Here is a 15,978-nt window from a genome sequence, read left to right on the forward strand (position 1 = left end):
CAAATAAATTAAAAAACAAACAAAATGTTGAATGATATCTTAACCCATCAGTATCATAGCTTTTATGTATTCATTTAGTTACTTATTTTATTTCCTTAGATTGGGATGCACTGGATGTTTTAGGGTGTGTGTGTGTGTGTGTGTGTGTGTGTGTGGGGGGGGGGGGTTATATTTTTATGTGTTCTGTGAAAAATCAAAAAATATTATCTTTTTGTATAACTGTCTACATATGCCTTACTCTCAATAAAAACATTGTTCAAAAAAACAAACAAACAAACAAACAAACAAAAACAGGCTGAGGTGTGACTTCTTTTTTTTCTTTCTTTTTTCCCCCCTCCCCAAAGCTACAAATATTTTTCCTTGACCCCCCCCCCCCCCACCATAAAATATACACACACAAGTAATGAACAGTCCCTAATTTACCAATAAATGAAAAGCATTCGTGAATATCTTCCTAATATTTACAAAAATTAAATTTGTGTATCAACAAGGCAGTTATGGATCTCAATTCTACGCTAACTGATTTGCATTTTACAAAAAATAGAGTTTTAAGACAAACTTTCTGAACAAAATCTCTCAGTACCACTTGGCCATTTTCGAGAGCACGTTAACACCTCTGGACAGTGTCATTTACACATTTCAACAAACCCACAGTCTATCAATGAAACTTTTAATTTATTTGTAAAATAATGTATTTAGAGATATTTAATGAGTGGATTTCTTTCTGTGTATTTGCAGACATATATCAAATGTTTTCGTGAGTTTACAAATGTATTTACAGATATATACAAATAATTTTGAGACAAATCTATATCCATGCACCATTGCTTCAGATTGGTGAAATCTGTATCAGGGGATATTTATAGTCTGTCAAAAATGAAAGTGACACACCCATCTTCTCTTTGACCTCGATGTTCATGAGTCATACATGTCAAATTCCAAAGAATGTTGCTGTTAGCTATAGAAATGTTGTACATTATGAAAATATATAAAACAGTGCAAACTAGCAATTTGAGGACATGACCTTTGACTTTAATAAAAGGCATACCTTTCTATTTTATGACAAGCCTAACATTTTTGGATAAACCATAAGCGATAATGAAAATAATCATGTTTGCAGCAGCTCCTCAGTAACAAATTATTTTGTAATGATTGTTACTTTCTTTGGTAAATGGTATTTGTTGTCAGATGTTTTTCATATTATTGTTGTTTTGTGTTTGGGAGTAAGTAGCTCCATGTGATTAAATAACACAATCAATGTGACTGAAATCAGTTACAATTACTGAGCATAAAATGTGCAATTAAATCACACTACTGGTAAAAATGTTGGTGATTACAAAGGGGTTACATCCAAATTAGGCCGTGCAGGAATGCCTTCTTTTGACATAGTCTTATTTTTGGCAATTTTTCAGCTTTATTGCCCAATTTAAAACATTTGTTAGAAAAGAACAAGAGTAACAAAATGTAATAAGGTACATTACTGTGATGAAGTAACTGACTGTTGCTTATTACATTTTTTACCTGCAGTGTGTAGCCTGTTACATTTCACAAGTAACCTACTCAACACTGCCCGCAATAAAGACTTAACGTTATTTTTGATATTTCCACCTGCGGAAATATGAGTTTTATTTTTGGAAATGAATAAAAACTGCACATCAGTGAAAGGGCAACACCTCCCTTTCTGAAACAATTAGAACAGAGTTTTTGGGAGTGAGGCCGACACTTCTTCTATCACATCTCTCTCTGTCACTCTGTAATGCATACACAAACAAAGCTCACACGTTTTGAACTACTTGAGTGAAAATGTATTTATTTGGCCATTTGTGGTTTGACTTCCACAAACTTTATTAAACTGAAAAAGAAAATCCAGTGAATTGTTTGAATGTAAAAGTTAAGTTTGTAAGAATATTCCCACAGGCTGAATGGTCAGTAAGGTAGTGTACATTCGGCAAAGACAAAGCTGACACACGAGGGTCATTTAATTTTCTTACTCTTAAACATTCTGTAAAATAAAAAGCAAACATCGATTAGAAAATAATCAGATTTTCAACATAGCACACTGCAGAATTTGTACGCCCATCGTCACTTCTTCCCCTCTACCATAATGATGTGGTACCCAAACTTGGTCTTGACAGGGGGGTCTGTGTAGACCGGTTTATCCATGGAGCTGACAGGTAGGGCAAATGCTGCATCCTGGAAAGGTCCAACCATGGATCCTCGTGTCATCCATCCCAGATCACCCTGACATGACACAAGAAGACACATTGTATGCACCTGATAGGGATCCAAAGCCAGGACAAAGGTGGGTGTATATGAGCAACAAAGACAAAAAGTTCATTGTACTGAAAATAGAAACTGTGAAGCTTTGAAGGCAGCGAGCAATACAAGAACCTGGAGTATTTATTTTTATAGCTTCAGTTATCAGACATAATTAGGTCACAGATAAGGATGTGAGATCAGTGCTTTGTTGCAAGTAATGACTCCAGCGAGTCAAATATTTACACGGTGTCCCTGAGTAACAGCCTCATCCCCACTGACACCTCCCAGTATCTGAGAGTACACCAGTGTAGGTGTGGTGCTGGCATGCAGTTATGAATAAGCAGGGGATGTACATAGTTGGTGAAATATAGCACATATGCTCAGCCAACTTTCTGAAATGAGTAAAAGGGAAGTAAAACACTATTTTTCATCAGGCTGGAATTCATTAACCATTAAGACTCATTATGAGTTTTAGGCCTGTTCATTATATTGTTTATTGTACATCATCTAATCTATTTGTCACCATGAGTTAGGATATATACAGTGGGGGTGGGGGAAGTAAATCGATACAGCATAGTGTCGCACTATTTTTGTGTTGCAATATCACATCGATACATGGACTCCAAGTATAGATGTTTTTATCATGGAAATTATTGATATTAAAAATACAAATTAAACTTTTGTTAGCCTGCTAGAATAATAATTAAACCTTCTTTCTGCACACTAGATACAATTTGCTGCTATAAAAATTACTAAAGTGAGATAAGCAGACTGAAAACTTTATCTTATCAGAAAAAAATCGACATTGATAAAGTTTTCTTTTGGGGACAATGTGAACAGTTGCAATACTCAGTATATCGAAGCACATTTAAAACGCAATAATATTGTATCGTGACTTAAGTAAGTTTGTGATAAAATGTTATTGCAAGGCCTTTATTGATTCCCACCGCCAATTTTCTGTCTTGAAAAGTATCCTTCAAAAAAGTCAGTGCTTTAATTTTAATGCAGCTTTTCCCTATCCAGAATGAAGACATAATTACAGGATTTGCTGCCATAAAGAGACCCTATTTATATGACCGTATATGTACAAATATTATTGTGTTCTTTGGATTTTTCCAGTTAAACTGACTTTGCAACAATGACATTATCCACACCGCATACCATGGGATATGACAAATACTGACTTAGTAACGTAGTTGTGACAAATGTTTAATTTCTACATGAGTCATGATAAACAAGAGCCAAAAAAAAAAGCTGCACAACAGATTTGAGTGCGTGTTCTTACTCCTTGTCTCGCTTTGTCTTCACTGTATTGTGACGCTACTTCACTGAAACGGACTCCAGCCTTCAGTTTCTCCATTGCCTCCATGCATTTTCCATGTTTTTCACAGAGGATGTGTCGAACCTGGGGGAGAGCACAGATCATAAAAGGCACTGTTAGACTTAAAGGAATAAATTGTGATTAAAATTCAACCTTGAACAACTTAAAATCACTGTAGACACTGTGCTTAGTAAACATAAACAGAGCATCCCAGTGGTAGATTGTGTATACAGCTTATGATGTATGTCACAAAGTTCCTAAACTTCTCCAAAGCTCATGTTTATGCAGCCAAATCGTATTTTCCCAGCAATAGCCTTGAGATAAAACAAGACGCTTGAGGTATTTTCTGAGAATTAACTGCAGCTCTGAAAGTTACAAAGTGCTTTACGTCAATAATCAAAATAGACTAGATATGAAAAAGACAACTTTTAAAAGAACTGATAAAAACAATTTAGTGTATAAAAACAGAGGAAATAAAAGACAGTCTAAATGAACTTAAACTCAAGTATAATTAGGAAAGGCTCTCTGATAAAAGTATGTTTTAAAAAGGGATTTGGAAGAGATCACTGACTCGGCCAACCTAATTTCCTCGGGCAGACTGTTCCAGAGCCTCAGGGCCCTGACAGCAAACGCTCTGTCATATTTCCTTTTCAGCCGAGCCTCTGGAACAGAGAAACGACCGAACATCTGCCTGAGGACCGCAAAGTACGGCACTGAGAGGTCAGAGATACAGCTGGTAGATAGACCATGAAGAGCTTTAAAAGTAGTCAGTAAAACCTTACTAAAACATACTGTAAGGCAGTGTTAAGAGGCTAAAGCTGGAGTGATGTGATCATGTCTTTTGGTTCTGGGTAAAAGCCTGGCAGCTGAATTCTATACAGTCTGGAGTCGATTCATAAATTTTTGATTCAGGCAAGCCAAGACACTGTTGCACTGTTGTATTTTGAAGACTATAAACATATGATTGCACAAGCTTTGTGACATGGTGATTAAAACTGAAATTACTGTCAAACCCGACTCCAAGAAAGAAAGTGACTGTGAAAATATCTGCTGACAAAGATGGAAAATATCTAATATTAAATAATTTCAAAGGTGCAACAGATTGTCTCTTGACTTTTTTAGATTACAGAAATTAGTACATGGTTCTTTGATTTACCTCCTATTCTACTTTTTAATCAGGCATGCCCAAGTGCAAAATCTGGTCCCCACTCGAAAGAAAAAACTTAACATTTGAGGTATCGTTTCCTCCCAGCCAGCTCATCCAAAAATGGCTTTGAGGTGGGAGGAAAAAAAAATCCCTTGTTGTGTCACATTTGACTTTTGCAGTGCAGCTAAGTGTAATAAATGTTACCTTCACAGCAGTGCCTCCCTTTGGTGCTTTCTCTTTCTTGTCAGCGTCTGTACTTCCTGAGGCTGCTCCTACACAGTTGCGAGATTAAACACCAATGAAAGACCGTCACATACAACAACACTGTCGCAAACGATATGACAGTGTTAAATCTTGTGAACCACATAACATGGATAGCTAGTGTACTTTAGTTCTTTGCCACCAGCTAGCTAGTTTATGTGGCTGACTTTAAGCTAACAGTTCATATCACGTCGTTAACAACAGATAGCTGATGGACCACTGACCTTTACCACCCTTACCACCTTTCCCTTTAGGTGGCATTTTAGATTAATGTTTGCTAAAATTTAAGAAATTACGAAAAAACACAGCCTGTAATAGCACGCGCTCATGCTATGTTGTGATAGACCTGCGCAGAAACCTGCGCCGGCTGACAGCGCAAGTGTTTCTTCTTCTTCGGCTACTTTTTGGTAGACTGCAGCCTCTCAATGGACACACCGCCACCCAGTGTCATATATCAGAGCGTGCAGTCTCAGATAATACAGCCATACTGCAATTCATACAGTGATAGAGCTGCAGGGTTCAACGCTAAGGTTTTTTTTCACTTGCCCGGTCGGGCAAGTTGGTCAGAGATCTACTTGCCCGAAGTCAGTTTTTACTTGCCCTATAAAAATTGTTTAATTTAAGCGGCTATCAATTAACAAAGACTGCAGTTATTTTTATGTTATGTAATCTTTATTCACACTGTATTTATTAATTAAAACAACATATGTTATGTATTGTAGCTTAATTCCTACACAAATATGACAGTGTCAGGGCTTAAAGTGAAAAATTTGTCAGTCGTTCTCTGTCTCTGTCCAGTTCTGCTGTATTAACACCGGGTTTAATATATTTTGCTTCCATCTCTCTGCCCTGCTCTACTGTACTTCAATGCTACTTAGCTCTCTCTCTACTCTACCAGTAGACTACCACATCCACCTGTTGCACAAAACGCACACAGCAGTGTTTCCCCTAGGATGGAGCTGTAGCAGCGGAGGTGAAGCACACGCATGAAAAATAATTTTCACATGCGTGAAACTTTTTTGTATGCTTGCAAAGCACAGCCTGCTGGGATGTTTCTATGTATCTACTGGCACCAGAAGGGCTCTTTAGGACTAAGTACATACAGTACATTTGTGCACAGTAATGAGCAGGTGAAATGTCTGTCTAGCTTACATATGAGGTGTCTCAAGATTTAGGAACATACAATTTTATTGAATATAATAAAGTAAAAAGTCACTTGACATGCTGTTTTGTGCTATGACCTATTTAAGTGTTGGAAGTTGTTATTTACGTGACAACGCCTGAACGCAACACAAGCTCAGCATGAGTGCCGCGCTACTGTGCGAGCAGCGTGTTTGTCTGTGCGTAACAGCAGTCTGTTGGTTATTTACACACTGTCCATTTCAATAACTTTGTCAGCTGACAAACTGCACCGGGCTCGGGGTCAGGTTTGGTCAGGAAAATGCGTCTCGAGCCGCTCTAGCGTGATCACCTGTGTGTGTGTGTGTGTGTGTGTGTGTGTGTGTGTGTGTGTGTTTGTGTGTGTGGCGGAACTCCGCCGTGCGCGATATAGAGAGCAGAGGAGAATTGTTAACGCGTGACCATGTAGAGACAGAAATGACATGATGACATAACACCATAAATAGTATATTGTTATGTTATTATATGAAGCGTCCGTCGCGCAAAATAATATCAGTGGGGGCTGTGGGCAGGACATTGTTACACAGCTGTGCCTGTGACTTCAGGCAGAGAGACCGCTGCATCAGAGCAGAACAACACGTTTTAAAATACATTTATTTTATCAATTAATTATTAACTTTTACTATTTTTAGCAACTTGCCTGATTGGGCAAGTGAGTTGTTAGTTTACATGCCCGACCGTGAGTTTTACTTGCCCCGGGCAATCGGGCAATCCTTATTGTTGAGCCCTGAGCTGCAAAGATAAATCGATAAGATATCATTGCCGACTATTTCATTAATTACTAACTAATTTTTCATACTCGGTTCACCGGTTTAAGCCAAAATTGTCTGATTTCAGCTTTTTAAATGCGAACGTTTTCTGGTTTCCTGTGACAGCAAACTGATTTTTCTGGAGGTTGTGGCCAAAACGAGACATTTGAGGGCGTTATTTTGGTCTTTGAGAGACAATGTCGACATTTTTTCACTATTATGTTGCATTTTAAAGACTAAACAATCAATTGATTAATAACGAAAATAAAGCACAAATTAATCAGCAACCAAAATGATCGTTTGTTGCAGCCCTTACTTTTCCCTTATCTTCCTTTTACGGGCATTTTTAAGTTTAATCCCAGGGCTATAACAGGCCTGTACAAGGTCATATTTTTCATGCCATTAGAATTTATTATTTATTGACTTATTTAACTCGCACGTTATTTATTTAACAGCAACACACACAGTAACAATTACTAACTAATTAATTAGGTGTTATAATAATCCTGAAAAAGAAAGTCATATTAAAATCGTTACTGAAAAAAACAAAAACAAAAAACAATTCATTATTATTATTCCTCCTATCCGATTTCAGGGCGTCACAGCAGCGAGGTGGTTACTATGGCAACGAAACTGAACACAGACGCTTGGTGAGGTATGTTGACATTGACAGCGGTGCTGCTCGCCTCGTCACTGTTTTTACTGTTTTTATTAACCTTTCCTGATATGAGTCAGCACTGTGAACTCTGTATACAGTCATCTTGAGCATCTTGACTGGAGTGGGTGGATTCAAAGGTCAGGACCCAGGCATTAAAAAAATCTCCAGACAAACATGGAGGAGTACGAGAAGGTGTTGTGTTTGGGCAGGGGAGGATCGGCGGAAGTGTTCCTGATGAGGCACGTGGAGCAGAAGAGCCTGCACGCGGTGAAGAGGATAAAAGTAGAGGATACAAGGAGAGCAAAAACACAAAGGGCAATTCTCCAAGAGGCTGAGATCATTAGGAGGCTGGAGCACCCTCACATAGTTAAATGCTGCGATGCCTTTGTGAACTCTGATGGATTCATTTACATTGTGATGAACTACTGCGATGGTGGGACATTAGATGACAAAGTGAAAGAGAGGAAACCAGAGGAGTTTTTCACAGAGGATACAGTGCTGGGGTGGTTTGCACAGGTCACTATGGCTTTACATTATATACACACAGCCAAGGTACTACACAGGGACATCAAAACATCCAATGTACTGCTGACAAAGCAAGGCATGGTGAAGTTAGGTGACTTTGGGATATCCAGAGTGATGACCAACACAGCTGACATGGCCTCCACATGTGTTGGGACACCCAGCTACCTCAGTCCAGAGCTGTGCCAGGACGTCCCATACAGCTCCAAGTCTGATATCTGGGCTCTTGGCTGTCTGCTGTATGAGGTATGTGCCCTCAGACCTCCGTTTGCAGCCACAAACCTCCTGAGTCTGTTCTACAAGATCACCAAAGGAGAGTATGATCCCGTGCCCAACATCTACTCTGACAACATCTCCTCTTTGATCCAGAGCATGCTCTGCCTCAACCCAGAAAACAGGCCAACAGCTGCCTGCGTACTCAACAGTGCTAATGTGCAACATCACCTGGAGTCTATCAAGCACACAGAGACCGGCTGGGTTAATGTGTCTGTATCTGAAGGGAAGAGCTGTGACAATAATGTAGAAGGGCAAAACACAGACACCACACTACAGCCAGATGTTCTCAGTCAGTCCCACCTCTGGGAGGAAAAAGAGCACAACACAGAGGCCAGTTCCAGTGATTTGGAGGACGAACATCATGTGAGTGATAGAGGACAAAGCCACTGTGACTGCCTCTATCCTGAGGACTTTGATGAAGATGAAAGTTTGTCCTCTCTTGAGGAGTGCAGTGAACACTTGGCGTCGCCCACAAGGAGTGATTCTGCTGAAGCTATTTGTAATGCAGAAGGTAAAGTGAAACATCTTGTTATCAGTGATAGAAGAAACAGTCAGATCCTTTGTAAAAGTACTATTAACAGTGTTAAAATATTCAAACCTGTCATTCAAAATCCTCAATAGAGCAGCAAAAGGCCCCATTGAGCCTGCATGCTCTCCTTGTGTCAGCATGGGCCCTCTCCGGGTACTCCAGCTTACCCCCACAGTCCAAAGACATGCAGGTTAGGTTAACTGGTGACTCTAAAAAAGGCCGTAGGTGTGAATGTGAGCGTGAATGGTTGTCTCTATAGCCTCATTTCCACTGAGCAGTTGGCAACAGCAGAGCTGTTGGGTAAGTGACGGTGGCCTCGTAGGACAAAAAGCCTTACGCAGACAGCAGAGTTTTTCGAGTTTTTCAGGAGTATCTAGCGACGAGGTGAATATTTATTTAGGAATCTAAACCATGTTACGATATGTTATAGCTTACCAGTGAGATATAGGTTATCTGTGAGATATATGTTAGGAGTGTTTTATTTCTAATTGTTTTGGTAAAAGGAGCATTAGCACAGTAATGCTAAAATAACACGTTTTATGTGATAGTCACGGCACAGTGTGGCAAATATAGGTTGGTACGATTATAATATATGCGTTTCCGGAGTGTTCTTCCACAGGACACAGGGAGACGAGGAAGAGGGAGAGGAAGAGGAGGAAGACCAGGGAGAGGAAGGGGGCGTAGGGGTAGAAGCGGTGCAGTAACGGCCAGGCGAAGAGGTGTGTCTTGGCTACCCAGAGGGAAGAGGAGGAGGAGAGGGTGGCAGCCTTCACAGCAGCGCGAGATGAATCAACAGATTAGGCTGTAGGCTAGGCTAACCATTTAGCTGTAGCTCTGGGATAACAGTAGCCGAGGCTAGGATAACGTTAGCACGTAAATGTAACGTTAGCCGTCACTCGAACTTAGACGAGAGGGAAAAGTAGTTGCAAGCATGAAGACAAAATGACTTTAAAATATCAGATTGAATTACCTGTCTAGCAGAAAGCAGGCAACCTCCACGTCCCTTGTGAAATCCTTCTCCTTCAGGAGTTCTTTCCACCTGGAATAAGCAACGCCGATATTCATAACATATGCAAAACATATGTGTGGTCCTCCATTTAAAGTGTGACAGAATCATAAAAGTACAAAGCAGGTTCACGCAGAAACACCCCGGATTGATCTTCATCTTCTCTGTCTCCAGTGACAGCAAGTTCTAGGTAAACGCGAAAGGCGAAGCGCGTATATCCCTTTCGGCCACTGTATTCAAATATGGTGATGCAAGAGGGCAGCCTCCAGCAGACCGTGCCCTGCCTGTGTATATATAGAGAAATCATTCTAAGCCTGTGAGAAAGCTTCTATTTGTATGTGAATTGCATTACACTTTAGTAAATATATATTAGGATTGGAAGTTCGGTACACTTTTTTTCCATTTCCACTGTGAAAAGTTGTGGATGGCACCAATGGAACCGTTCTGTACGGCAGCAGCTGGAGTCTGAGAAAAAAAATAACTTAATTCACTGGGCCGACTGCCGGCAACTTTTAAGGTGTCACATTAACTTGTAATATTACTCAATGTATGAGTTGATAACGTTTGTCAATCAGCACACCTTAAATGTCACTGTGATACCTTTGACTTGTACTTAAGTTTCTATATGACATATACTTTAAGTAATGACTGGATCTTCAAGCGTTTATATATAGTCATTTCAACCAGGTTATGTGAACTGTATATATTCTAAACCTCAGAGAAAAAAATTGTTGTGCAGCGTCGTTCCTGTTGGCTCTAGCAACACTAAACCCTAAACTTGCCTGAGAAGGACTAAATGCACAAACCTGCTATTTTCAAATATCCCATTAAGAGACTCTCCCTGCAGACTATTTTATTTTGTTCAGAAAATGTTGGCGTGCAGCCTTGTTCTGTGGACAATAAATGAGATACAGACTTTCCTCTGTGTCAGCGGTAATGAGGAAATACAGTGAGTGCTGGACGGAGCAGTGAGTGACGACAATCCCGCCCACATGAAAAAGAACTGTTTGCGGTGGAAACGCTAGGGTCTATGTACCATGTCTGAAGGGTTACTTGTGGTTCCAAAGTTACCATACCGAAAGTGTTTGGTGGAAAGGGGGCTTTACCCTCTACATGGATCCTAACTGATCCTCGTGTGGACTCCAGTTCCAGTAGACCCAGTTGCTTTTTCTCCTTAGTAAAAGCTGGGATTTTAAGCTCAGCATTGTACAGACCAACTGAATCTGCTACATCATTTTTGAGTATGTCTGTGCTCCTGCTCTTAGGTCTTTCAGCTTTTCAATAAAAATCTCAAAGCAATCAATAATACAGGCACATTTACGAAAGAGCTGTCTAAATGTCATGGGCATTGACAGTTTAACTTAATCTGGCCAAAACACAAGTGCTTAAAGAAGTTTTGCATTCAACAATTCAATGGTGCTTCTAAATATTCCGCTGGCAGCTGGAATTGATATCTTAAAGATACAACCAATGAAAAGGGAAGGTTCATTTTCAGCTTTTCACAATAGTTAATAGCAGTTGTTGGAAGGAAGAGAGGTTTGTACCAGTCTGCAGACATGAAATCACTAACGTTAAAGCTACCTGTAACTTGGAATATGTGGGGATTCCAGTCATTGCCTCCACTTTTTTATCATCTTCTTTAAAAGCCAGTTTATCAAATGTTCCCGAATTAATAATGTCCTTCAGCCTATGGTCCTCCTCTCTGAGGTCATTACCCTTTGTAATCTTTTCCTTGCATGATTTATTGTCACACCGGTTCAGCGTCTGACAATGATGACAGTTCTAAGAGGACATTCACAGCATCTTGTTTTGCAAGACAGATGGTACCCAGTCAAGGGATGACGAGTTATCAGATTTGGTACCTCTAACCATAAAAAAAAGTGATTATGTCCAACATTTTTCAAGTTATAAGTTATGTGTTAAGTTAGTCAGGTGTATGCCATCATTCCTGGAGACAGGTAACACCCCCTTCCTTCCAAAAACTGCTGTTAGCTGTTAAGACTTAAAATGAACATTCCTCTTAACCAGATAACTTATCTAGCTAGCGTAACGTTAACTCGTCAAGACCACTGGAGTTGTTACGTCGGTACATGAAAACAAACCATATCAGAACGATTACATAAAGTGCTAAAACTACAATAATTAAATTGCTCAGTGTTTACTTGAGCTCACCTTTGACGAAATGTTCGCTGCAAAGATGTGTGTGCTTTGATGGTTGCCATTCTTGTCCCTCCCTGGGGACAGAGGCATGTCTAATAGCACGAATCCCCAATCTCCGCTCTGGGTTTTCTTTTTCAGACAGAACTCTGTATAAGCAAAACAACCTTGCCTGTTTACTGCATCCGACTGAATGGCAACTGCCCGGCATTTTTCACAAAACAAACCACAAACCTGCTAAAAACTTACTGGACGTGACGTCTCATGAAAACTATGAGTAGAACAAAGTAGTAGTGAGTGTTATTAAGCCCCATCCCCCCTTTTAAAAATGAATTTCAGGCACTGTTAATGTCAGATAGACCTAGTTCCTGATCACCAGCTCGTAGAAGTTGAAGTGAAAGTTAAACTTAGATTGTAAAATACTGATAAGCAGCTCCAGCTAGCTTCTCTGACACCCTACGCTTCAAGTACATGACGTATGAAACCCTGGCTGTCTGAATTTGTGTTTTTGTCATTGGTTCACTCAGTTTTAAAGTGGGAATGCTCAGCCACAGTGTTGACTACTTACTTCACTCATGATGCGTCTTATGGTGTTTAAAAAAAAACTCAATATGAACATATTACAAAGGTTGAAACTTGATTTTCATTGGAGGGGCTCTTTAAATGTTCTATCAAGAAAGTCATTTGTGCTTTTTTTTTTTTACCAGACATCAAGAGAATAGTTAAATATTATTCTCACTGTCTGAGACTGATAAGCACCTATAAGTGCCAAAGCTATACATCTATACAGCTACAAATCAAGGTTTTAATAGGTAGTTATGCATATAAACAGGAATGATCAAAACAAAAGCCTTCAACAACTCTTTCTCTCTTACAGTATTTCTGGAGGCTCCTGATGTCTCAGACCAAGAGTATCCAGATGACTTTGAGGAAGTTGAGGTGGAAGAAGAATATGAGGATGAAGTGGCCTCGGTCCACACTGCTGCTCTTCGGCAGCCCCATTACGATGCGGTGGAAGAGGAGTTTCAGCTCTGTGATGCTGGAGGATTGACCATCACACTGAAAGCACTGAAGGAAAAGGGTTAAAAAAATGATCATAAACTCTTATAGTTTCATAGACCACAATGTGAAATAAAGGGACCTTAACAGCTGGAACAATGACTTATCTGACAAAGGCCTTATTTATTAAGTGTTTTCTGCACCAGGACACCAGGCCTTCAGTGTCTGAGGAACATTATAGGGCTGAAATAAGACGTTTACTGCTAGATGAAGTTGAAAACACTTGGTGGGGCTAGAGAGAATGAATGAAGTCCTGTTCAGTGTGTGCTGTTACAAATGGCTGTTAAGTGACGTGAATGTCCCTGAGTGCAGTTTCTGATTAGCGTCATGCTGGTAAAGATGAATACATGAGTAAGCGGATTATTTTATAAAATAGGAATAGGAAATTTGGTATTCAAGCACTTACAGTATCTGAAATCATTTTATTTTTATTCTTCAGTAAAAAAGCAATTAACTTGTAAACTACATATATATATATCACAGTATGACTAAAAAATATAAAAGCACCAGCAGGAGGTTCAAATCTTTAATTTTGATTCATAACTTTCTTCATACCTATTACATATCCTAATGCTTCACACTGTATTTTATTCTCTCAGCTTTCTCTTTCAGTGTTCTTTGTTATGTCATCACATAACATTTGAAATAAAACAGCCTTTCAGTGCTTATCTTTGCCTCAAAATGAGATAAAAGCACAGTTTTGCATGCAGCTAGGCCTTCAAAGGAAGTATGTGGTGTATGCAGCTTGCCGCAAAGATGTTATGATAACATCTTAAATACATCTAAAATTAAAAAAAGGAACCAAGAAGAAGAAGCATATGTATGAAGAGAAATACATAGAGAAGCTGTATGTGCGCCTTCCTATAGAAAACACAGGTTGGCGGCAGTGCAGTCTGCCATCTACAGACCCAGATTTAGCTTTGTGATTGTACTCATCCACAGCAAGAATCAATCATACCTAATATGAAAACACCCTTATTCTGTCGTAGCATTCTCGGTTCTGAAGCAGAGAATGCACACATATACAGGACATTCCCCTGGGTGCTTTCCCAGTTCATTGTCTGTGGAGCAGCACCAGACTTTATCTTTGATGACATCACAAATTTGAGAATTAGCGCTCTAGTTTTCGATTCGGGGAGAGTTGTTAATGTTTACCAGGAATGAGCGAGTACATCATTATTTGTTTCTGTATATGTGTCTGTTTGATCAACTAAATTATCTGTATCCGTATCTCTACTCGCAATGGACGGGGGTTCAAACTCAAAGTGGGTGGGACTTAAACCAGAAAAAGTAGGAACTAACCAGAAGTTATTTTAAGCCTGCAATTGACCCTTTGCTAAGTCCCCCCCCGGACATAGACTGGCCAATCATAATGTAGCATCGAGTCGGCTCAGACCAGGGTCCAACAACATCACAACTGTGCTCCATTGACCCTAGTGCAATCAGTTCAGATTTTGTCAGGCTGGTTTTGTGGATTTGGAGCTAAATGTTGTGCCTGGGGCACATTGTGTATTAATGATACTCGTTACCTGGAGAGGTTGGAGGTATCTTCCCTGTTCCAAAACCAAAATCAAACCCTGAAAAGTGTAGGGTTAGCTAGCTAGCTACTGAAGATATAGCCTACTGAATGTATACACATGTTGCTGTTGCTTTTTAATGATTATAATACTGAAAAAAAGACCGACCCTGCTGTACAGGAACCAGTGAAGGGAGGCAGGGAAACTTTGCTGATATTCAACCAGCTGTGTGGCATCGCATTGTGTGCATAAGAACAGTGACTTCCACTGGAGCTCCTGGCGGTGGCACCGGGGCGAAGCCAACCACCGTTCATCTGCACACACTGCGATGCCACACAGCTGGTTCAAAATCAGCAAAGTTTCCCTTTATATTCATTGTCTGTGGTGGTTCACTTTTACACTGTGATCTGTAGCCTATAGTTCGGCTTTACCTTCTAACTATCTTTGTCTTTTTAACCTGTTGTTGCTGCTGAGTCAGTTTGACGTCCTGGATATATCCTTCAAACACAGACTGTAGACCCCTCTGTCTGCTTCTCTCTGGAATCACTATTTCATTTTTCCAAAACTACGATAATATTTCTTCAAGGAGTGCAGTTAGTTACAGTGTGGGCTCCATGCTTACTCCGACAACTTGTCGGACCATTAAGGGCAATTGATATGGGTTGATCAGAGGTTGCTATACTTAGTATTCATTAGAAAACAATTTACAGAACGGCCTCAGAATTGAGCTTTGAGGATTCACAAAATCTTCCCATTCATGAATCAGTGACCGCTTGTGCTCAATATAGAAGCATTGGCATTTGTTTTGTTTTTTTCTCTATTCATTTGTTCAGGTCTAATTTTCAACTTTATATTTTTAATGGAGCCACTTGTTGACTCAAAGAAAGACTTCGAAAGTGTAGTAAGTTATAGAGATCTCACTAACTAACTAATTTTGTGTCTTGTATCTTCTGTGTATTGTAAGTCCCTTTTCTACTCGCATTAGTGATTAGATAATAAAAATTCAGCAGAGGAAACACAACGCGGCTTGCGGCCTTCCTTTGTCATCATTGTACGTTATCTCTACACACTGATTTGCCTTTCCCTTCATCCGTTGAAGTTCTTATCCTTAAAATGACCTTGTAGTTACATTATCGGGAATAAAATTGTTGGGCTTTAAAGCTTATTTGTTTCAGAAAAGTACTCTCCGACCCTGTACACATTCTCACCACACACACACACACACACGGACACACAGGTTATCGCTCTCATTGTCAGCTAGTAAGCATTTACTTGCATGCACTTTGTGAGACAGCAGACTGGTAAGGTGTGAAGCAGACTTCACAAAAATTATGCTTT

The 15,978-nt window shown here is 39.7% G+C and overlaps 2 protein-coding genes across 2 annotated transcripts; one reads left to right on the forward strand and one right to left on the reverse strand.

Annotated features, from left to right (window-relative positions):
- Positions 1-1,790: 1,790 nt before the first annotated feature.
- On the reverse strand, positions 1,791-5,372 carry pin4 (protein (peptidylprolyl cis/trans isomerase) NIMA-interacting, 4 (parvulin)). Its single transcript, XM_049586636.1, has 4 exons — positions 5,213-5,372; positions 4,932-4,999; positions 3,545-3,664; positions 1,791-2,241 (listed from the first exon to the last, which is right to left on the reverse strand). The coding sequence occupies exons 1-4, from the start codon at positions 5,247-5,249 to the stop codon at positions 2,083-2,085; spliced, it is 384 nt and encodes a 127-aa protein (XP_049442593.1). The 5' UTR covers positions 5,250-5,372; the 3' UTR covers positions 1,791-2,082.
- A 2,152-nt stretch (positions 5,373-7,524) lies between these two features.
- nek12 (NIMA-related kinase 12) lies at positions 7,525-15,775 on the forward strand. The gene is made up of 2 exons (XM_049586491.1): positions 7,525-8,883; positions 12,942-15,775. The coding sequence occupies exons 1-2, from the start codon at positions 7,749-7,751 to the stop codon at positions 13,148-13,150; spliced, it is 1,344 nt and encodes a 447-aa protein (XP_049442448.1). The 5' UTR covers positions 7,525-7,748; the 3' UTR covers positions 13,151-15,775.
- Positions 15,776-15,978: the final 203 nt, after the last annotated feature.

Source organism: Epinephelus fuscoguttatus, linkage group LG9, assembly GCF_011397635.1.
Source record: "Epinephelus fuscoguttatus linkage group LG9, E.fuscoguttatus.final_Chr_v1".
Classification (NCBI taxonomy): Eukaryota; Metazoa; Chordata; class Actinopteri; order Perciformes; family Serranidae; genus Epinephelus; species Epinephelus fuscoguttatus.

Coding starts and splice junctions, on each gene's coding strand:
- nek12 (XM_049586491.1), top strand. CDS start 7,749: ATGGAGGAGTACGAGAAGGTGTTGTGTTTGGGCAGGGGAGGATCGGCG. Junction 8,884..12,941: donor AGCTATTTGTAATGCAGAAG/GTAAAGTGAAAC, acceptor TCTCTCTTACAG/TATTTCTGGAGGCTCCTGAT.
- pin4 (XM_049586636.1), bottom strand. CDS start 5,249: ATGCCACCTAAAGGGAAAGGTGGTAAGGGTGGTAAAG. Junction 5,000..5,212: donor AGGTGGTAAGGGTGGTAAAG/GTCAGTGGTCCA, acceptor GCAACTGTGTAG/GAGCAGCCTCAGGAAGTACA. Junction 3,665..4,931: donor AGGGAGGCACTGCTGTGAAG/GTAACATTTATT, acceptor GCTCTCCCCCAG/GTTCGACACATCCTCTGTGA.